General features: G+C 30.7%; 1 protein-coding gene across 4 annotated transcripts; it reads right to left on the reverse strand.

Annotated features, from left to right (window-relative positions):
• Positions 1–1292: 1292 nt before the first annotated feature.
• LOC112802394 (uncharacterized) lies at positions 1293–10776 on the reverse strand. Of its 4 annotated transcripts, none has more exons than XM_025845588.3 (6): positions 9689–10776; positions 9537–9613; positions 8857–8902; positions 8333–8516; positions 1840–1918; positions 1293–1737 (listed from the first exon to the last, which is right to left on the reverse strand). In XM_025845588.3, exons 1-6 carry the CDS (start codon positions 10320–10322, stop codon positions 1645–1647), a joined length of 1113 nt encoding a protein of 370 aa, XP_025701373.1. In that variant the 5' UTR covers positions 10323–10776; the 3' UTR covers positions 1293–1644. The 4 variants fall into 4 exon arrangements, with proteins under 4 accessions (XP_025701373.1, XP_025701374.1, XP_025701375.1 ...); XM_025845589.3 differs by having other exon boundaries at positions 8333–8510; positions 9689–10713; XM_025845590.3 differs by having other exon boundaries at positions 8349–8516; positions 9689–10708.
• Between the last annotated feature and the right edge of the window lie 12930 nt (positions 10777–23706).

The raw sequence follows: 23706 nt of genomic DNA on the forward strand, positions 1-23706 counted from the left end.
GAGAAACCGCGAAAGAGAGCTCGGGAGTGCGTATAAAAATAGTTTGTAGGTTAAAATTGTACCACTCGAATATAGAACATACACAAAAATAATCTTTTTATTTTTCAAATTTTAAAAATAAGATTAAAAAAAATTAACCGAATTAGCTTATCTTATAACTGGCCCAATACTTTCTCTTAAATGCCCATTTCTTTCATGGACAGTCTAACTATCATCATCATTGTCTTAATTTATTCATCAGTTTTATCGGCAATTATTAGGCCTTTGTATCATCAACTATCATCATTAAACAAACGTAAGGATAATGTAATAATCTTCAGAAAGGCCCTCTTTTTTTTTTTTTTTCATTTGGGTGGATGAAATAAATGGATGTGCTAATTAATTAGACCATATTTATGTTTAGGAATAATAGTACAGATATGTAATTAAGCATAAGTATCTGTAGAAATACCTGAAGATATGGATGGAAATGAGACAAAAATAAATATGGGATGGGAATAGAGATTTTAAAGATCTCTATGTGAGGAATTTTAAAATGGAGATGAAGACTAAATTACTAAATAAATTCAATAAAAATAAACTGTTGCTAAATTTAAATTTTGAATATTTTTTTAATTGAATTTCGGGTGTTTTTATTTCTAAAAATAAACTTTTGCTAAATTTACGTTGAATGTTAGCCGTAAAATTGACCACTTTTTTCATCTTTCTATTATTATATAAGAAATGAGAATGGATTGTAGAGTCTCCATTTCCAATCTTCTATATTCTCATTACTATCTATCCCTGTAAGTCTATAACAGAAACCTTTTTCTAATGTATGGTTTCCATGCATACATAGCAGTTGAATATGCTTCACTTAAGGTTACAGCTGTTACAAAGTGATGATTTATTTATTTATTTTCTTTTTGGCCCATCAAGAATATCATTATTACATTCAAGTCATCGGATTAGGCATCATATCAACCAAAAGTAGGGTTAGTTCCAATAAGTGGGGCATAATAATGCAACCCACAATCACAACATCAATCAAAGCTTTTTGCATGAATAATTTTACAAAAAAGTTGGATTTTTTTCATATGAATGAAATCTTAATAATATATTCTCCAAATCTTTCACACCCATCACTGCTTTTTAATTAACTTTTGATGCATATTAGTGATAGACAGATAACAACTACTATCAAAGCTTTCACACACTAATCACAACATGAGCCACAAAATAAAGTAATATATGGACAAAAATATCCTTAGGAACCTAGGAAAAAGGAGAGGGAAAGAAAAAAGACATAAGCCTTATAATACATCTGATTCTTCTTCCTTTCTTTTCTTCAATTCATTAGCTTTTACTTTTTAAGTCTATAAGATTTATATGTAATGACTATCACCACCTAAATAAGCTTTTTAGCTCAAAAAGAATATACATATAGTTGCTTTAGATTTGTGGAAACTGACATATTCGCCTTGAGAAAAGCATACTAACTATTTTTATATTAATTAATTTTATATATATAGTACCTAATTATATATATATATATAGCTGTGCATTAATCTGTATATATTCTTTAGAAGCAATCCATGAATCATGATGTATACCAAACTAAAATTAACTAGACATGTTCTTCGTTCTGTTGCATTGTGAATTTGATCATCTCCCTAAGGTGAATTCCAAGCTTGGATTATTCTGACAATCTAAATTATTTTGATCCTTGAAGCTTCTTGATTGTATATGGTTGCTTCCCTGCACAAATTTAAAGTAATATGCAATTATCAATGCCATAATCAAATTTAGAACATGGTTTAATTTCCATTAATTTTTTCAACAAATTAGGTCACAACTCACCTCGGAGAGCTTCCCCATAATGTGTTGAGATGATAGGGTTTCTGGACTACGCTCGTTGGCTTGTATCCATGCTTCTCTACTGCCATTCATGATTTAAAGGGACAAAAACATGTAAATGAATGAATTGAAGTAGTTAAATAAATCATTTAATTTTGCTATTCATATATATCAATTAGATCAGTAATTAATCATAACTGAAACCATAGGAAGAAAATGAGCTTACTGTCATATACAAATAATTGAACAGCAAATTAGTCAATATTTTATAATTTTTTTTGTATTTGTCAGGCTTAATTATATTGACCCCTTTAAAAAAATATAATGTCACATTATATTTTTAAATTATAGGAATCTTGAGTATTAATTATCACAAACATAAAAAAATGTATATATCTTCATAAATAACAAGATATGACGTATAATAATAATATCCCCAAATATATAACATCAGAATATTCAATGTAATTTCCTCTATATGAGGCCAGTGTCTAGTTGTTCAAAGTTAAACACTGGAAAGGAAGTGCTAAAACAGGTGAATTATCAAGTCATTAAGTATACATATATATAAAACATGATACACAAAATGCAATTTCCAGGTTGTGGTGGAGACTTAATTGTACTTTTTTCTCTTCTGTTTCATTCATCATATATATAACTTTTTCATTATCTTTTAATTTCATTTAATTAGCTGTTAATAAACCCCTAGCCTTTGTTTAATTAAATGCTTAAAAGTTCTACGTTGGAATATATATATATATATATATATATATAATTCTTAATGTCTCAGGGAGAAAGAATGGTTACTAGGTTAAGACCTTTTGGAATATGTAAGGACATATATATTCGTTAAAAAATTTTACCTTGTATTCCTTAGTCCTTTTTATACTTCATGATCACATTCTTTTTTTACAAATACTTTACGTTAAGTACCTTAGCTTGTTTGTTTAACATGATTGGTAACTAATCATGGGGTTTTTCCAATAAGGAGGGTGTCATATAAAGGAATACAAACAGCAAGGAATTAACTAAATCCCGTTAATAAAAAGTCTTTTTTTTATTTGACTTTTTTTTTTGGTACAGGAAAGCATTTATCGATTCTTAACTCTTAATTTCGTTTTATTTTAATTTAAAAAAATACATGTTAGACAAAAATCAATCCATCCAGTGCACAATTCTGAATAAACAATCAAGGGTTCCTATCCCAATGCCAACTACTACTTACAGTACTATAATGTTTAGGTTTGAATTTCGATAAAAATTCAGTTTCAGTAAATTTTATGTAAAATTAATAGTTAAGAGTCGTTAAATAATAATTGAGTCAAATTTATCAACTTATTTAACAACTCTGAGTTTTCATATTAAAGTTTATATATCATTAATATGTTAGTTTTGTAATAAATTACAGGGAACATAGTTTCAGGCCAAAATCCTGGCAACCCCTAAGTGGATCAACTATCTGTCCACACCTATATACATAGAACATTAACAATTGGTCAATATTAATTAGATAAATATTTTATTTATATTTATTATTTATTAAGAGAGTAGTTGTGATATATTATTTATATTATATATATATATATATATATATATATATATATATATATATATTGGAATTTAACTTAATAAAAATTTTAATTTCCACTATGTGTACCTGCTAATTAATGTTATTAGTTGTTTTTCACTTGCAATATCTTTAATTATAAATTTTTGTTCTTCTACATATGCAGAACAGTAGTGATTATTATGGACCATGTAATCTTTGTTATATATTTTCTTTTGGACAAATTACTAGCTAAAGATATATCGAAATAATTTTATGATAATTAATTAGAATTTGTATGACAAAAAAGTTTAGAGTTTACAGTAAAAGAAAAAGAATTTACTATAAAATAAATTTAAAAAATTTATATAAAAAATTTAAGCAAATTCCAAAAAAAAAAACTTACTTAAAGAAATATAATGTTAGTGATATAATTATTTATATATTTTTTTATGAATTTAAACCTTTGAAAAATATAATATCGTAATAATTTTTCTGAATTTATACGATATTTTTTTCCGGGTTACAATAATATTATGAATCATTTCACATATGTACAATTAACTTTTAAATAAGTTTAAATTTTTCATTAACTGAAATTGAAACATCAAGAATCACTCTTCTGATCACATTTCACAATAATGACTGGTTTCATTTCATTTGCCTATTATTCCTTCACTAATTTTTCTTGAAAAGCTTTTGCTTATGTGTGTGTATATATTCGAAGCTAGCTACCTAATCTTTATGTAATTAGGGAAGCATAATAAGGATATTAAGGGATATTTTTTTTATAATTTGGAAATGCACCCTAGGGAGTAAAATATAAATAAATCACTATATATAGAGTAGGGTGGAAAACCAAGAATCCGGCAGACATAATGCTCAATTGGCTTGATCATGATTCTGATGACTCTCCTTATAAGAAGGGAAATGCTTCATAAAAAACTCTGACAACTACTTAAACAAACATGAGGAAAGAAGCATATTTTAAAAAGTTGTTTAAATAGTTGTTAGAAAGAGTTATCAAAATAGCATTTTCTTATAAGGAGGAATAAAAAAAATCATATAAATCATTTGATTATATAAAAAAATAATCAGTATATATTTATAAAATATATTATTTAATTTATTTTTAATAGATTCTATTTAAATAATTAATATAATAATTAATTTATAGTATACACATAATATCGCTATTCTATTATTTGCTTAGATGTGCAATTTATATTATATTGAATAAGTTGCCTATTAATTTCATGTATAAAGAAAAAAGTAAGTACATAAAACTCAATTTCATGATGATATTTGAAAATTCAAAATTATCTATCATTACAATAGAAAAACAATGATCAGACAGCAAGAACAAAGATAAAATTGTGAAGTTTTTTGTCTAATGTTCTGTATTTACAACAAATTAAAAAAAATACTATCTTTATATAATTATCTCAACTACTAAATAAAGTTATGTATTCATTATTTCTGGATTTTGTTTTCTATAAAACAACTTCAAACACTACTTATTAGAGTAAGATGGATCCAAGACCAAGGTTAATTAGTACAAAGATAGATCGATGAGAAGTAAACTCTTTTTTCCTTTTCTTCTTCTTTTTTTTGGGTTTTTTTTATTCTATATCAGAGTTGTTACCATGATTTGAAACCAACCTGTCTATATCTTAACCACTTGACCTATGCCAAAAGTAGAATCAGTAACATCTTATGTAATTTAAGAGACTCATGAATCATGATCAATTCCGATTAGATGTTCAAAGATTTTCATTCTTATATTGTCCTATTACTTTTCGTTCTTATATTGTCCTATTAATTAAAGCTATCTTAATGGTTTAAAACAATAAACTTCAAAGAAAAACAAAATAAAGAAACTTTGGAATATAAGTGAAACAAAAGATGATCTCACTTTAGCTTTAGCTATATGCTTGTCTCATGAAGAGAAGAAACTGTGAGGAGCTACCATTTCTACCTACCATATATACCATGCTTTTCTTTCAATATACATATATAGTACATATAAATAATCAACTTAGGTTGTCTATAAATTTTAGGAAATTTCATAATCTTTTGAATTTTATTGGCTTAATCAGAAGAGTTGTAATGCGGCTAAAATGAATGCATTGTTAACAAAATAATTATGTCCTTCGTTTTCTTGTTATTCTAGGTAACATTTTTATCATTATTAAGGTTTTTGTATATATTTTATTTATTTATTTACTTGTGGATTTTTTTTTCACTAAGTACTTATAAGCGCAGACGAATTCATATATGGGAGCAAGTATTTTCACTAGAATTTAAATTTTTTTTGAGTAGTATATAATAATTATATATTTATTTTATTATATTATTAAATTTGATTTATCGTTATATTAAATTATTATAAAAATTATTTTCTTGTCATATTAAATATAATTTGTTATTATTGTTAAATTTTTTTTAGATTTGTCATTGTTTATAACATATCTATTCAGAAAATAAAGGTAATTAATTTTAAAACTTTTCAATATATATTAAATAAGTTATATATATATATATATATATATATATATATTGAATTATAATATTACTATATTTATGAATTATGATGACTATAATAATTATGTGTAAATATTGTTAATTATTATAATATAAAAATATAAAAAAATATTATTTTAATTTTAACAACATTTTTTAAAATTATATATATATATATATATATATATATATATATATATATATTCTTTTCTTATTCACCTGTCTACTCTTGTAAACAAAACCAAAATAATTGAATAGATAATAATAATATAATTTTAACTACAAAGAATACATGAGAGAGAGTCAATTAAAGTTTTTAATTTAAGAAAAAAAAAGTCACCAAAAAAAAATTTAAGAAAAAAAGTAACGAATTACGGACCTTTAATTCTGTTATCTATAAATTAAAATTACAACCATTTTTTTTATTTGTCAAGGTAAAAAAATATACTATATATTGAGTTACATTTTAAAAAACCAACAGTCTAATTAATTATGGTGCTACATTTTAAAACATCTATATATTTCCACAATATATATCCTGCATTTGTATTGTTGGGTCTTGGTAATTTCTATATTTCAACAAAAAAAAGTATTATATATAATAGAAAAGGCCTCTCCCCATTGAGGTAAGTGAATTTAAATCTGTAGTAAGTGATAGTCTTGTTTGAATAAATAAATTGTGTACCAAACAAAAACACTACATTCAAGGTTACTACCTGTCTTCTGACTTTGAAAGAACGTTTTATGCAGTACAAATTTAGAGAACCGAAGAAATTTCCCCACTTAGTCAAAGCTGATCTGAGTCCATCCAACTCAATTATTATGGACTAGCATTATTACTAGTATGTTAGTTGTAGCTAGGCTAGGATTTACAAGAGCAACCTAAAAAGTGTAGTAATTATATTGTCATCATATCTTGTTTTATCAAATATTATATGATTTCACAGTCACCCATGTATACAGTTTTATGTCTTCAGTAAGCAAAATGGCATGCCATTATTTATATTAAGTATGAACAACGTTTCTTAGACAATTACTATGATGCAAGTTATTTTCTTTTCTAACTTTATTTTTTATTCTTGATTTTTCTATTTAAATAAAAGATATAATTTATTTTAAAAAATTATCAACATTTTAAACTAAAATTATTATATACTATTTGTGCAAATTACCAATCAAATATAAAAAAGTTATCTAATTAACATACATAATACATACCAATGAGTATATATATTAATAAGGTTAATTAGTTTGGTTGTCTAATTATTATTTCCAAAACTGGGATAGCTTGTAACATAATCTGACAAGGTACATATGCATGTGTTTTAGTGGGCATTATTATTTTGTCACATATATATTACCCTATAATAGGTCTATTATAAAAAAAATTATTATTTTAATTTTTTAAATTTTAAAATAAAAAAATTAACTTAATTAGTTTATATTGTAGTTAGTCTCTAAACTTTTTCATAATATAATGGTGATCTAATTTTTGCAGCACTGTGCATTATTTGCAACTTCAATTTCCACTAGAAATTGTTTTTGCTGGCTTTTCCTTTTCTATGTAGAAATGTTGTTCTTATGGTTATTGTTAATCATAGTTGGATTTTGCAACCCAAGGTGTGTGTACCCCATTTTGTCCTATTAGTTGACCCACATAAATCTTTGAGTTAGAAACTTGTACCAAGAGCATTAATCCCATGATAAAGCTAGAATACCAAAAGTGTGACATTACATCAAAAATGGATTTGAAAGCCCTTAAATTGAATACTTTCAAGAGTGTTAGTTATTGAACAAAACTCAAGGCAAGCAAGTCCATTTAAGACTTACAATTATAAGTGGCCAAAAAAGGTTAAAAACAAAGAAATCAACATGAAAATGGAACATTATTCATCTAAAAGTAGAATGTTAATCTGAAGAAAGTACTAATATATATATACATAGATTGTCAAAAGTTGTATATTTAATTGCAACTATATAACAAGAATAAAAAAATGTATCTAGTTTCAGAAAACCTTCACTTTCTACCACATTTAAAGAAGCTGAAAATGTGTACCAAAAAGAAGTATCATCCGAAATGATGCATGGCCATTTTTATCATCAGAAATAAAGCAGCGAAGAAGTGGAGAAAAGAAAGGAAAAGCAAAAGTTGTCAGAGAAAAACTAGTACTTTATTTTTTTAATTTTTTTTCCCTTCAGAAAAAGGGTGAATTGGGGTTCTGATTTTCCCCTACTTAATTATTATACTCAACCATGCATGCATCAATTATTATAATATAGCATTATTATACATATATGGGGCATATATAGCTAGTGGATCCAATACCATGTAGCATGCAGATATTGTAAGATATAATAACCGACACTGACACCAATGCAATAATAATATTGAAAGAAATGAATCACATCAATTAATTAATTAATTACCTGGAAGAAGAATTACCCCATAGATTTTTATTGCTGCAAGTAGTAGCAGTAGTGGTGTTGTATCCCAAATCTTGATCTAGAGATGCATTATTATTATTTGGGGGCCCTCTTTGATTTGGTAAAAAGTTCTTATTTTGACTAATGGGTGATGCTAGGGACATGAAATCTTCATCTCCATCTGATGCTTCATATATAACACCATATTTAGTATTACTACACAAATCATTGAAACAAACATTGAGGAATACTACTATACTTGCATTGTTAGCATAAACTTTTAAAGACAGAACATTATTATTTATTTTATTTAATGGTTCAAATGAATATGAATGAATAGGGTCCGAGTCATAAAGTAGTGAGCTAGGGAATCTTCTTCAGATGAATTAAATAAAGTGCAATGAAGAAACTCAAATTTGGACCGGAGATCAAGGACTCAATTAATTATATATTGTTGTGTTATTAGCTTATTAGGTTATGATGATAATAAAATTATGAAAATTTTTTATTTTATTTTATTTTTTTACCTGAGGAAGCTGCTGGCTTGTCAGTATTCTTAACAGTTCTATACATCTGCAGAAGCCAAAATAAGACAAAAAAAGATTAGTACACATAGGGGGAATTGAAACAATAAACAATAATATCAATGAGTATTTAAAAAAGATTAAAAGTAAATAAATAAGTTCGTTTCTGGGATTATTTATTTAGTTTCCTGGGAATTTGTTTGATTTTATCTTTTAATAATAATAATAATAATAATAGTAGTAGTAGTAACAACTAACAAGTAACAAGAAAGCAAGCATAGTGCATAGCAGGTAAGTAATATAATTGGGTTGTATTATTGAGAAATGATGGCTACTTTTTATGTTTCTTTTTTTTTCTCTTTGATAAAAAAGTAGAAGTTGTCCTGTTCCCTAATTCAAACAAGAGATTCAACTGTTCATCCCTTTCATTCATTTGCTGCATGTCTCGGCTCTTGTGCCGCATACTTAGAAGTCTCTGCCCCTTTTTCCGGTATTCCCAAATTAATAGGCTAAAGACTAATATGTTATGATTTGAAGTTTTACTGATTAATGAATTATTACATGTATAAAACAAAATTCGACAATTAGTTAAATGAATTAGCGAGTTACTCACTAGACAGCTTCTTTTGATAAGTGTTCGTATGAGAAAAAAGAATAATTAATATTAATAAAGATGTATGTACCTGCAAGTGACTCTTGACATGAGCGAGTGTTAGATCTTTGACATCCATGAGTTCCAGAACTGACTTTGGAGTAGCTCCTATTATTGAATCGAGAAGGTAAGTAAGGGTTTGATGGAAGGAGAAATTAAAGAGGAGGTTTGAGAGTAACATACTTTCATGGCCGCCAAGGAGTTGAACAGCGTGAACAAATCGGGCATGGAGGGAGGTAGTCCAGCGCATTCTTGGAGCCCTCATGTTCCTCTTGCTGCTATGAATCATCATCCTTGTTGTTGTTGTTGTTGATGATGGGAACATTCTAGACCTCATCACAAACCCGTTTGTGAAGTCAGTGTTGTTGTTAGCACCCCCAATAACCCCAAATAAGTGATGGTGATTAAGGGTTCTTAGACTCTCCATAGTTATAGCATTATTAAACCTTGAAAGTGGCGAAGAAGGAGTGTTGTTGTTGTTGTAAAGAGGGATTCCATTGATAGGCCTAATTACTACTTGCTCTGATGATGATGATGATTTGTTCCAAGGGCTTTCAGCTTCAGAAGGGGTTGGGGTTGTAGGTGCTGCTAAAGAGAGTTGTGTCTCCATGTTCTTATGATGATGAAGAAGAGTAGTAGGGATTGAAATGGAACCATCACTGTGTGATTTTTCAGCACCATCACTAGTAGTAGTGCTACTTCTCCATATATCAAACCCTCCACAATCTCCTTCTTCTTCATTATTGCATATTGATGGTGGAGCACTCTTTGGCAGGCTTATCTGCAGTGATAGATCAGGAATCACATTCTCACCCATTCTTTCTTTCTTTTCCTCACTCACTATACTACTTTTATATCTATATATCAATTTATTTAAGGGACAATAAACAACAATTCAATTCAATTCTTTCGATCTGCTGCTCCTGCTGCTGCTAGTGGATGGTGTTTATATATTATTCTCTCTACTGTTATTGATTATTGAGGAGGGTATATATATAAGAGAAAGAAAGAAAGAACGAACAAACACAAAAGCTACATATATAGAGAATAATAATGGAATATTAATTATTATAAGTGGGGGATATCAACAAAATACATATATCTAAGTATTAGAAAACAAATTTAAAGGCTAAGTATTATTAATGGAATAAAAAGAAACAACAAGCTAAGCTAAGGCCCTTTTTTTTTTATGATGAGGTTCACAAAACAGACATCCTTCCAATAAGGACTAATAATAAGGGGAATGAAGAGAGAGAAGAAAGATGTGTGGTGGTGGTTCATAATAATATATATTAATTAATATAAATAAACAAAAAATTAAAAATAAATAATTGAATGGGAGGAGAGAGAGAGTGGTGGTAACTAAGTAGAGAGTATATGTAGAAAGTGACACTCCAACAATTCTTTTCTTTCCTTTTCTAACTAGTAACTAGTAACTTAACACATCTTTTTTTTATCTGCACAGTCAATACAATACACGCAAAACACTGCAACTGATGCAACGGCGTGGTGCTGCCTACAAAGTTTTGTACAATTTTTTCTCTCATTTCCTTACTTCTTTGCCCCGTACAGGACGGGTTGAATTTTGCTACTTGTAAATTTATTATTTATTTATTTATCTAAAGTTTGACAATAAGTAAATAATAAAATAAGGCTTATATTAGGTAACTAATAATTTTTTTTGAACAATTACTAATTAAATTAAAATATATTATACTTTTAAATTATTCACCTAAATTTTAATATTAGAATAACTATTTGCACACCTAGTGAAATGAACATTCAATATTAATATATCTATTATTTACGTTGTTTAGTATTTTCATTGTCTATCTATATTTTTTTTATAAAGTAAATATCGTTATCGATTTCTAACTATTTATTCAAAGAATAAAATATGTTTTACAATTTAAAAATTTTAATCAATTTCTAATCATCTTTAAGTAATTGGTTTAAATGGTCTCTGTTATTAGTTTAAGTGACTCTTAACGTATTATCAAGTCATTATTTATAAAAACGATTCAAAATAATTATTTTAATGGTTGAATATTAATTAAATATTTTTAAATTATTATAAGACACTTTATCCTTCAAATAAATAGTCAAAAATTTAAAAAAATATTTAATTTAAATAATAATCATCTAAATCTCGTGATCTAAATTGCTAAATAATATACCAACGAGTTATAGTTTAAATTGCATAATCTTTTCGTACTTATTTAGAAATAGAGAGTTTGAGTCTCAATTTTAATTTATAAAAAAAAAACTGCTAAACAGTATTCTTTTTCTCTCTCTTTATCTTTGATGACGGTTTTAATAGTACGTTTTAGTTAAGACAAGGGCTTGTGTTTTTCACAAGATGATCAATCATTCCGTTTGCAATTTAAGAATTAAGGAAACAATAATTTTTGGCACTATTGTACAGAAATTGTAGGGCAAGCTAATTTTGGTCCACACCAATTTTTGATACAATTACATTAAAGTGTGTCATAATGTGTCTGCATACAGAAAAATTTGAATGATTGTAAACATGTAAACTGTAAAACTATTTACACAAACTATAACAAATACACCTCTGACACAGAACAAGTTGTTTTGGCGTTCTTTTCTCATTTATTTTTTTACATATTAGTTTAATCTTGGTGTAATACTCAATCATTAGATTTTACGGTGTTTTTTAAAATTGTGGGAACAGTACAATACGCCCTCTTGGATTGACAATACGCCTCCCTTGTATTGTATATTTTAATTTAAAATATAAAATATACAATACAAGAGAGGCGTATTGTCAATCCAAGAGACGTATTGTATTGTTCCCACAATTTTAAAAAATATCGTAAAATCCAATAATTGAGTATTACACCCAAATTTTTTCAATATACAGAAAAATTAGCCTTCTTTTCTTGGTAATTTGATAAACTTATTTTCTTCTTTTCCCTCTTGCGTTTTCAAAATAGCCCAAACATGTGATAAGTGTATAATTATAAATATTTAAATTATACAAATACTAATTATTAATAATTAAAATACTCTTCAAATATTTTAAAAGAGATAAAAACAACAAAAAATATAATTTTTTTTAAGTAGCAAATGATGTATAAATTTGACAAATCATTTATGTATTTGATCTGAAGTCACTAAAAATCAATAATAAAAATATCTCATTTTTTAATTATATTTACAAAAAATTAAGTTATATATTCTATCAAAAGTTTCTGTTGATAATATTTTAATAGAATCCTTTTAACAGAACATTGTTAATGACTTGTTGAAACAAACCTATACTAATTAATACGTACGCATCTTCAATTATACTCTCCGAATTTAAGACAGAAATTTCAATTACACTTTCCCTGATTAAATTAAGTGCATAGCATCTTCAATTATACTAATTAATATTTTCATACACTCATAATTTAGTACACACCCGTTATTAATTTCCACACCTAGCCTTTTAATCATTCGTATATTGGACCAGTCTCATTTGTAATATTGAAGCTGTCATTCAGTCATTCTCAATACATATAGTAATTAATTTGTTTACGTCTTATTAGTCAAACTTGTTTGCAAACATGTTGGTGTCTAGCTAATAGGGGTACATGCTAATAAGAAGACAAATTCGTAATCCAGTTTCTCAAAAATTCTCCAAGTCTACATAAACAACATCCACAAGAAATCTTTGCGCACCATCTTTTGAATTTTCTTTTTCTGTTAAATAAATATCGGAAACACTTAACAGTACAAAACAACTATTGAAAAATACACGTAACATAGTTCTAATTTTATATATATTTTATTGTAAAACTCAAAGGCAATGAATTTATATAATATATAAAAAATATATATACATATCAACCCATTAAAATAAAATACATACATGTTTTTTACAGCTTGTAATCATGGTAATTAATGTTTAGCAATATAATTTTTAGCATATAAGATTACCTAGCTCTTCATATGCTAGATTGCTAGTAGTGAATTGCTAGAAACTCCATAACATTTAAAAAACTAAGCGAAAAAATTCTCTCTAACTTTCACATGATTAATGGGATGTTTTTTGCTCCTAGCAAGAAGATTTTCAGTTGAAAAAGTTCGTGAACACAAGCCTGTGAAATATTGGCTTAATTCAATCAATGACTTTTAATTATGATTTGGCAATTCTTCTAATGCAATTAGAAATAGTGGTTCCATAGAAACATAACAATTATGACTTTTCATCCTATTGAGTGTCCCTTGAATAATATTTAGCACATCTACTTAAGTTAGAAGCATAATTATCAAGCATCCTCAACTCTCGCAATCACCGACAAATATTTTACTTTTGTTCTAAGTTTAAAACATAGCATCCTTTCGACTTGTCCCAGCGACCATTTTCTAAAGTGACAAGGTTTAAGTTTGGCTTATGGCATAATTTTGCTAGGTCTAACCTAGTCTTATGGTTGTCCCTAGCTAGTTCTATCATTATGTATTAAAATATGAATGAGATTATTGAACATATTATTCTCAACATACATTACATTAAGACAATGACAAATCAAAAAATATTTCAATAAGATAAATCCTGAAAGATATTTCTCTTAATCTAATTATGTGTGTCACGGTACACCAAATTGTATAACTAATGTCCCATATAGATTATTTTTGGATAACTACTCACCCTTGTCTATACTTGTTCATTATTATTCGATCTCACAAGAGGCTCCTTATGTTCCTTGATATTCTTTGGACAAATTACTTAAATAAAATATTTAGATTCTAAAATTACGAAAATATAACTTTTGCAGTTTGGATACAAAAATATAACTTTCTACAAAATTATGTAAACCATAGGAGGAGTCCACAATTTTAAAATACACATAAATCGTTAATAGAGTCCCGCGATTTACATTGATAACGAATTTGACTAGAAACTGTGGTAGGAGTTCCACGATTTCTATGTGAATAAGTACACTCTAACTAACTCTTTTACATGAACAAATTTTGATGTGGAAGAGATGAGAGACATACCTTTCCTCTTTGATGGCAATATAATAAATTAATAATAGAAGCATATAAATATACAGAGAGAGGAGTTAGTTAAGAGCATAGCATGAAACTATAGAAAAATGAGAATGTTTGTATTCTTTTGAAAAGTTTGCATATAAATCATGATGACTGGTGAGTGATGATGTGGCATGTATGCATTCATTGTGACAAAATTTTATGACTTATAAACGTGAACTTGATTGATTAACTTCTCTATATCATGTTAACGGTGATGATGATCACCCTTTGAAGTAAATTTCTATGTCAATGAATCTATCATAATATTGGAGTAGAAAAAAACTTCATGAATATTAAGTATTAACTCACAAGTCATAATTCACACATAATCCTTCAGTTATCTCACCCCAAACCCAAAAACTATAAAATACATTTGTCTCTTTTTTTTTTTTTTCCTTCCAGAATTGCCTATCATGGCTTGAGAACATTTTAGGTTCAAATGTGGAATAAATATTTATATACTTATAAGAGGAAAAACTTTGATGCTACATTTGCTGATATTCACAAGAAGATAATTTGATCCTTTATATACAAAATACCTTACTTTAATTCTTCGAGAGCATCTAAATCCAAAATAATCCATCACAACCTCTCTATTTCAAATAGTATTAACATCATTATCATCATAATCTCCAAGCATAGAAAGAAAAAAAAAAGGTGCAATGACCATTTTAAATGCTCTATCAATATATATCATCTTATAATCACCTTCCTGCATTGTAATAAATACAATGAGATTAGAGTTCAGACACCCAAATTCATGTTATTGAATGTTTATAAATCCATTAATACTTGATGAAAAAAGAATCGAAGCCAATCATAAACTTAAATAGATATTTTCAATGCAACAAATAATATATTCAAATGATGGAAAATAACTTCTAAATTTGAGTTAATTATATATAGTGGAACTTGGTGTAAGTATAAACTGCTAGACTCTTTCTACAATTTATACTTATTTCTCGTTCACACAAAAGCTGTGAAATTTCTACCGTAGTTTTTAGCCAAATTTGTTATTAACGTAAATTGCAAAATTTCATCAGCGATTTAGGTATATTTTGAGATTTATGTATATTTTGAAACTGTGGGACCTCTCCCACAATTTAAATAATTTTAAAAAAAAAATTATTTTCGTATCTAAACTACAAAAATTATATTTCAATCATTTTAGAAGCCAAATATTTTATTTTGATTATTTACTCTTCTTTCTAAATACATTATTTTTGTTGCCTTATAAGGAACATTCTCAAGTAATAAAAACCTTTTGTAACAATCAAATCAAAATTCTTTTTACTAGACTTGTTAGAAATTTTTATATTCTCCGCACACACGGGACAAAATAGCATCGGGATAAAATAGCATCGCTTGTGTCATCCAATTGATTAACATTCTATAGGCAAAAAAATTATAAATTGTCCATATTAAAACAGCATTTAGTATGAAATTTGATTTGGCACAAACAACATAAAATTAAAATAATTCAATTAAATATCCTTTAAAAATTGTATAATATTCAGCTTTTTATTATAATAATTAAAAAAGAGTAAAACAAACACATTTAAATAAATTTAGTAATTTTTTTTAAAAATTGACTACACATCTAAAATACAAACTAAATAAAACTAAAATTTAAAATTTAAAATTTCTGTTTTAATTTTATTATTTTTAATTATTAATAGATTATCATTTAAATACACTTCCAAAAATATAAATTTAGTAAAATTGAAGATTTTAATTTGTCCGTATGATTATTCGTCCATGCCGCCGTCCTCCTCAGCGCCGCCGCGTCATCTCCAGCGCCATTCTTCCGCTTCGCCGTTCCTCTGCAACGCTGTCGTCCGCCTCGCTCGTCCTTGGCACCACCTTCCTCCTCGCCGCTCAGTCCGCAATCTTGTTTTGTCCTACTCCTCGTCGCGTTAGTCCTCATTAGCTTCGCTAATCCTTCTTCGTCGAAAGTAGACCTTAGGTATTTTGGATGTGTTTAAGAGAAAGTGATTCATACTTAACCGTATGTATCTGTTTAGTTATTCAATCACGTTGATTTTGCATGCCATGTACAACATCTTAATTTGCATTGGAGAATAGTTTAGGTAGAAGAACAACTTAAAGAATCACAATCATCAAATTGTCAACACTGTTATATCTGCAATTAAGGCCACTGCAAGAGTTTAAATTTTTTATTTATGATTTTGAATGTGTTTTAAAAATATTTTGTGTATCACTTCATAATTTTAGATGCGTTACAATTGTTTTTTAATGTTTAAATTTAAATTTTAGATTTATGATTTTGAATGTGTTTCAAAAATATTTTTTGTATAAGTTAATAATTTTAATGTGTTATAATTGAAAAAGAAATTACGGTGTTAGGATTGAAATTCACAACATAAACTGATTCTCTTCTTATCCAACTCTATTCCCCCCACTTCTCCTATATTCCACTGAATTGTAACTAACCCTCCTCCTACATTCCTAGTGTACTCTCACCCTCATTTTTCTATATGGTAGTCCTTAGCCCAAACAGGGGCCTTTCTCTCTCTTCCACTCTTAATTACGCCTTTCTCCATTACTCCTTCATTTGAAACTTCAGAACCTTAACTTGGATTGGATTGTTGAATTGGATTTGGATTCAGGTTAGTGCTTGCAATAATTATTCCGTCTCCAACAATAACCTTGTCCTCGACCTTGTCCTCAAGGTCAAGATCTGAAAATAACCTCTATAAGTCTTCTCTATCTACTACCCAAGTTGTCTCTTCTCTAGGTGTTCCCTCCCAATCCACCAGCACTTGTTTAATTGATTTGCCTTCTCTCATCACCATGTGTTTCGCAATAATTGCTGAAGGCAGCAGTTGGAAGGTTGCAGGCGCTGTCGCCAGCACAAGGGATGTGGTTGGTGGCTCACCATGAAACTCCTTCAGCATTGAAACATGAAACACCGGGTGAATGGTGCTACCGGCGGGCAGCTCCAACCGGTATGCGAGCTTACCTACTCGTCGCTGGACCCGATATGGGCAAAAAAATCTCCGCCCCAGCTTCGGGTGTTACTATAGAACAAGGAGATTTGTCGGTATGGTTTTAATTTGAGCAAAATCCAGTCTCCTTCCTTAAACTCCATATCACAACGGTGCTTGTTTGCTTGATTTTTCAAGCGGATTCATGCCTAATGCAGGTAAAAACCCAGTTCATCATTGAGAATCTCCCTTGTGCGCAGAAATTAATCTACTTCCAGAACTGGGGAAGATCCAGGAATGTAGCCAGGGGGTAAATTCATGGGAAATCCATGTAGAGCCTCATGAGGGGTCATTTGAATGGCCGTGTGGAAGGAGATATTGTAGCAAAACTCCACCTAAGGTAAAAATGAGGCCCAGAGTTGGGGTTGTGAGTGTGTGAAGACACGAAGATATTGTTCCAATGAGCGGTTAGTAACTTCGGTTTGCCCATCGCTTTGAGGATGATAGCCTGTACTATAGTGCAGCTGTGTACCACTAAATTTGAATAAGCTACACCAGAACCTACTGAGAAATAAGGGATCACGATCTGAAACTATGATTGAAGGAAACCCATGAAGCTTAACCACCAAAGCAATGAAAATCTTAGCCACCGAAGAAGCGGTAAATCCAGTACGCAGGGCCTCAAAGTGGGCCATCTCACTAAAACGATCCACCACCACCATGATTGCGGAATATCCTGAAGATTTTGGAAGTTGCACAATAAAATTCATGGAGAGTTCTATCCATGGTCCCATCGGAACAGGTAATGGGTGGAGCAGCCCTTGTAGTTTAGAAGTACTATATTTTGTTGATTGACAAATTGTACATTCTTGAATAAACTTGTGAATATCCCTTCGTAGGCCAAGCCAAAAGAAAGCGCTGCTCCATGGCTTAAACATCTTAAGCTCTCCGGTGTGTCCCACCATGGGTGTATTATGGAACTCCTTAAGTAATTGAGACTGCAGGCCGTCAAAATCAGGAACCCAGACTCTACCTTTGTACACCAACAATCCTTCCTGAAAATGAAAGTCAAGAGGCAGAGTTCCCTCCTTGAATTGACTAATAAGGAGTTGGGTCTCTTGATCCTCTATGGTGGCATGCAAGAGGGAAGGTAACAACGATGATTGCAACGTTGAAAATGCTTGAAAGCTTGTAACGTCAACATCCTCATCATGTCGCAATAGCGCATCAGTAGCATGACTAGTCTTGTCCGAACGAAATACTACCTCAAAGTTATATCCCAATAACTTGGTGAGATAAAACTATTGATCCGGGGTTAACACCACTTTATTCATAAGCTCCTGCAAGCCTTGGTGGTCTGTCTTGATGAAGAATCGGCGCCCCAACAAGTAATGGCACCATTTAGCAACAGCTTGGGTAATGGCATAGAGTTCTTGCACATAAGCCGAAGCCACCCGCAGTCTACTATTGAGCTTCTTGCTGAAATATGCGATAGGGTGTCCTTGTTGAGACAACACCGCTCCAATTCCTTGTGATGAGACATCAATTTCTATAGTGAAGGGAAGACTAAAATTGGGCAAGGCAAGGACCGGTGTTTGTGTTAGAACCAACTTTAAACTCTCAAAGGAACCATCAGTAGCTTGATCCCAATGAAAGTTGTTGCATTTTAGTAGTTCAGTAAGAGGGGCAGCAACATGTGCATAACTAGCCACAAATCTGCGGTAATACTCGGTTAGACCAAGGAACCCCCAAAGCTGTTTTAAGGTCGTCGGCCTTGGCCATTCTACTATTGCCTTAATCTTGAAAGTATCTACCTAGACACCCTCTTTAGTAACCACATGCCCAAGATACTCAACCTGTTCTTGACAAAAAGCACATTTGGAGAATTTGGCCACAACGTGATGCTATTGCAACATACTAAGAGCAATTCTGAGGTGACAAGGTGTTCCTCCTTGGCTTTGCTATGAATTAGTATATCATCAAAGAAAACCGCAATGAACTTTCGAATGTGGGATTTGAACACTTTGTTCATCGTGGCTTGAAATGTGGAAGGGACATTGGTAAGGTCGAAGGGCATCACGACAAATTCATAGTGTCCAAGGTGTGTCCGAAATGCTGTTTTGTGAATGTCCTCATCCCGTACTCGAATCTGATGATAACCGGAGCGTAAATCAATTTTGGAAAAATAGGCAGCACCGTATAGCTCATCTAAAATTTCATCAATAGTGGGGATGGGAAACTTATCTTTGATTGTAATGGTATTGAGAGCGCAATAGTCCACACAAAATTGCTAGCTACTATCCTTCTTCCGCTCTAGCAACACCAGGCTGGAAAAAGCACTGTAACTTTTCCTAATCATCCCTGCCTGCATCATCTCCTCTACCAGCTTCTCAATCTCCTCTTTTTGAAAATGTGGGTACCGATAGGGCCGGACATTCACTGGATTAGTTTCGGGCAGCAAGTGAATTTGATGCTCAATTTTCCTTTGTGGAGGTAATTGCTCTGGCTCCTTGAATACTTCTTGATACTCATCTAGTAATAGTTGCACCTCTTCATCTTATGCACTCGGTTCTGTTGTAGGCATCGATTCAATCACACACAGGTGCAAAAATGAGGCAATTACATCTGCCAACACCATTTTGTTGAGGACTCGGTTCCCTACTGCCTCTGGCTGGAACAACCTCTCCCCCTGCAGCTTGATAATAATTTCACCCACTTTGAATTCCATGGTCAAGTGCATGTAGTTCATCATAACATCATCAAGTTGCATAAGCCATTGCTCCCCTAGAACAACATCTGCACCCTTAATATCCAGTATGAAGGTCTCCAACCGGAAACCATACCCTAGCATATGCAATGGCACTGCGCTACACTTGGGTGCACAACCGATACACTCTCTATTACCCACATACACATTCAGTTGGTGCACTGGGGTCAGGGGCAAGCACAATTTCTGGGCAGTAGCTGCTTTCATGAAATTATGAGTACTGCTGCCATCAACTAGCACCATAACTGGATGACCATCACAAGTTCCGGTAATCCGAATAGTCTCTGGATGATACACACCCACCATGGCGTTGAAGCTGATCTCCATTACTCGTTCCTCGGGATCGGATTATGGCGAATTAATGTCCAATTTGAAGCTCTTATCCATATCTGGTCTTTCCCGAGTTAACTCCTCTAACTCCTCTCCCCCTACTAACAACAAGTATGTTGATTTGTATTTATGGTCCCTGGAGTATTTTTCATCACAGTAATAACACAACCCCTTATCCCTCATTTTTTTTAATTTCAGTAGAAGAAAGGTGTTTGTGGATTTGGTTAACTGATGGAAGCATGTTGGAAAACTTCTCTGATAGAGTGTTCATCCCTGTGGCTGCTGGGATGCAGTTGGGAGAGTGTAGAGGTGGAGTGCGATTTGCACTCAGTTGGGTGGGCTGGGAGCTTCCCATGGTTCTACTCCTATGTGGCCTTAAATTCAGGTTGCTGGCTTGAAATTTTTGTTCATGAAGCTTGGCCAGCGCCATAGCTTCAATGTACGTGCAGGGTTTAGCCAGCATGAGTTCACACTTCAATGTCTCAGGTAACCTAGCAACAAATAATGAGGTAAGCCATTCTTCACTCAACCCTGTTACTTGATTCGAGAGCTCTTCAAACTGGTGCTGGTAAGCTGCCACGGTTGTGACTTGTTTGAGCTCCTTCAAGGCTGCCTTGGGGTCATGGAAGATGCTGCGGCCAAACCGAACACAGAGGGCATCAAAAAAACTCTCTCAAGTGTGATTAATGGAATTGTTCACGTACCAACAACACCATGTATAAGCGGGACCAGTCATGTGGAATGAAAGCATTTATACCATCCACGCTTCTGGCACGGCATATACTTTGAAATATTCTCGAACCCGAAACGTCCACTCTTCCACCCCCTCTTCGTCGAACATGGGTAGCTCTGTTTTCACCCCCCTTTTGGCCAGCGAGGTTGCTGCAAATCTCCCGTAACCGCGAAAAAGTCGCTGGGTGTTCCATACTCCCGAATGAGTTGTTTTAGCTTGAGTAAATCATGCAACATCTTCTCGATGTTCTTGACAGAGGTCTCAACGGAACCGAGCCGCTCTTGGGTACCCCCTATTTGAGCGATCATCTCAATTTCGCTGCGTTACAATGCAGCGATCTTGAAGCGATTTTGCTTGCAAACATCCTCGAGCTGTGAAATGGGAGTTTCTGATTCCATTGAATTCTCTCAATGAAAGCACCAAATTGTTAGGATTGAAATTCACAACACAAAATTTAGATTTAGTGTAGCAAGGCTTAGAAAAATAGAAGAATGTATGAGATAGAGAATTGATTATTATGAATGCAAATTATAGTAGTAACACTCCCTTCCTTCGAGTCCAGGGACCTCTAACAAACTGATTCTCTTCTTACCCCACTCTATTCCCCCCACTTCTCCTATATCCCACAGAATCGTAACTAATTCTCCTTCTACATTCCTAGTGTACTCTCACCCTCACTTTCCCATATAGTAGTCCTTAGTCCAAACAGGGGCCTTCCTCTCTCTTCCACTCTTAATTGGGTCTGTCTCTATTATTGCTTTATTTGAGACTTCAGAACCTTTACTTGGATTGGGTTGTTGAATTGGGTCTAGATCCGGGTCAGTGCTTGCAACATACGGCCACTATAAGAAAGAAGGGAAGAACAAGATAGAAGAATAGAAGAAAAAAGAAAATCTTGTTAGAAAAAAGGAACGTAAAAGAAGGAAACATACAATAACTAACTATGAAGTGGATAAGAAATTAGAAAAAATTTAGTTTTTAAAATTTAAATTAATCTTAATTATAAATGTGCATCTAAAAAATAGGATTATGTTTTAAATAAAAAATAATTAAATAATATTAAAGACTGCTTAAAACTATATTTTATTATACAAGTAACATTTTTCAAATTCAAATACTAAAAAATATAATTCATTCAACTTATCAATTAGAAGTTGAAAATATACATCTAATTTTGCTTTTGAATTTTTCGGGATGTGAGTAACACAAATTAAAAAGAAATAAAGATTTTTCATACACATTTTCAGGAGTAAGGTTGTACAGGCTAATAATCATAGGTAGGCTAAAAATAAGAACATGAGAGATTGAAGTGAATATTATGGGAATGTTATTTTTAAGTTAATTAGTTAAATAAACAATATAAATGAGTGAATTTTTTAAAATTTTTTATCTATTTTTTAAAAGAAAATAGCAATAGATCCTTGACTTTTTATTTTAAAAATAAATTGACTAATTAAAAATACAAAAATATTTTTTACTTTTTAAAACATGAGATATTAAAGTCCTTTTAAGAGATCGATTTGTCTTTATATATTTTGAATAAAAAGACCTAAATGTTTTATATTTTAGAAGTTAGAAATTTTTTTGTATATTCAATTAATTAAGAACATATGTGTTTTCGAATTAAAAAATTAAAAACTTATTTATCTTTTGTTCATCTTTTAATATTATTTATTTTAAATTTATGCATTATATCCTTATTTTAACACTTAATTAACTAGTCTTATCTTTAACAACTATTTTGGTTAAGATATTTTTATTTAACGAATATTGTAATAACTGAACTTCGTAATTGAGTAAAAAATAATAAATACTTGAATAATTATTTAAAAATATCTGTAAAAGAAATGCTATTAATTATTATAAACTAATATTTCCTTATTTTTCACTAATGACCAGTAAAATTTTCTTAATTCTTCACTAAAGACAAACACAATATAATAATGTTATATTTTTAAAAAATTTCCTTTTTTTTTTGGTAAACAATTATTTGAGAAAATTTCAGTGGTGTCCCATCCAGTCAATCTAGGTGCATGAGGCCCATCTGTCCCTGAGAAGTGGCTAAGTAAATTTTCTTCCAATAATCTGAACATCCATCAATTGCGCTTCATTTACGAAATCCCTAAACTCCTCAATGTTTCTCGATTGCCTCACCCAGCTTTCCTTACGCCGGATCAAGAATTTTATAAAGCCCCCACATCTCTAGTCTCTGAAATGCAGTGACCATCCATATACTGCTACAATAGAACACGTTAAGTCACTATTAATTCCAGCCACGACCAACGCTCTAGTTGCTTATCTTACACCATACTATGCTTTGTTTCCACAACGTTAGCATCCTCACTCTATTTTCATTTGGGAATGCTAGCGTACCGGTACT

This window comes from Arachis hypogaea, chromosome 5, assembly GCF_003086295.3.
Source record: "Arachis hypogaea cultivar Tifrunner chromosome 5, arahy.Tifrunner.gnm2.J5K5, whole genome shotgun sequence".
Taxonomy (NCBI): Eukaryota; Viridiplantae; Streptophyta; class Magnoliopsida; order Fabales; family Fabaceae; genus Arachis; species Arachis hypogaea.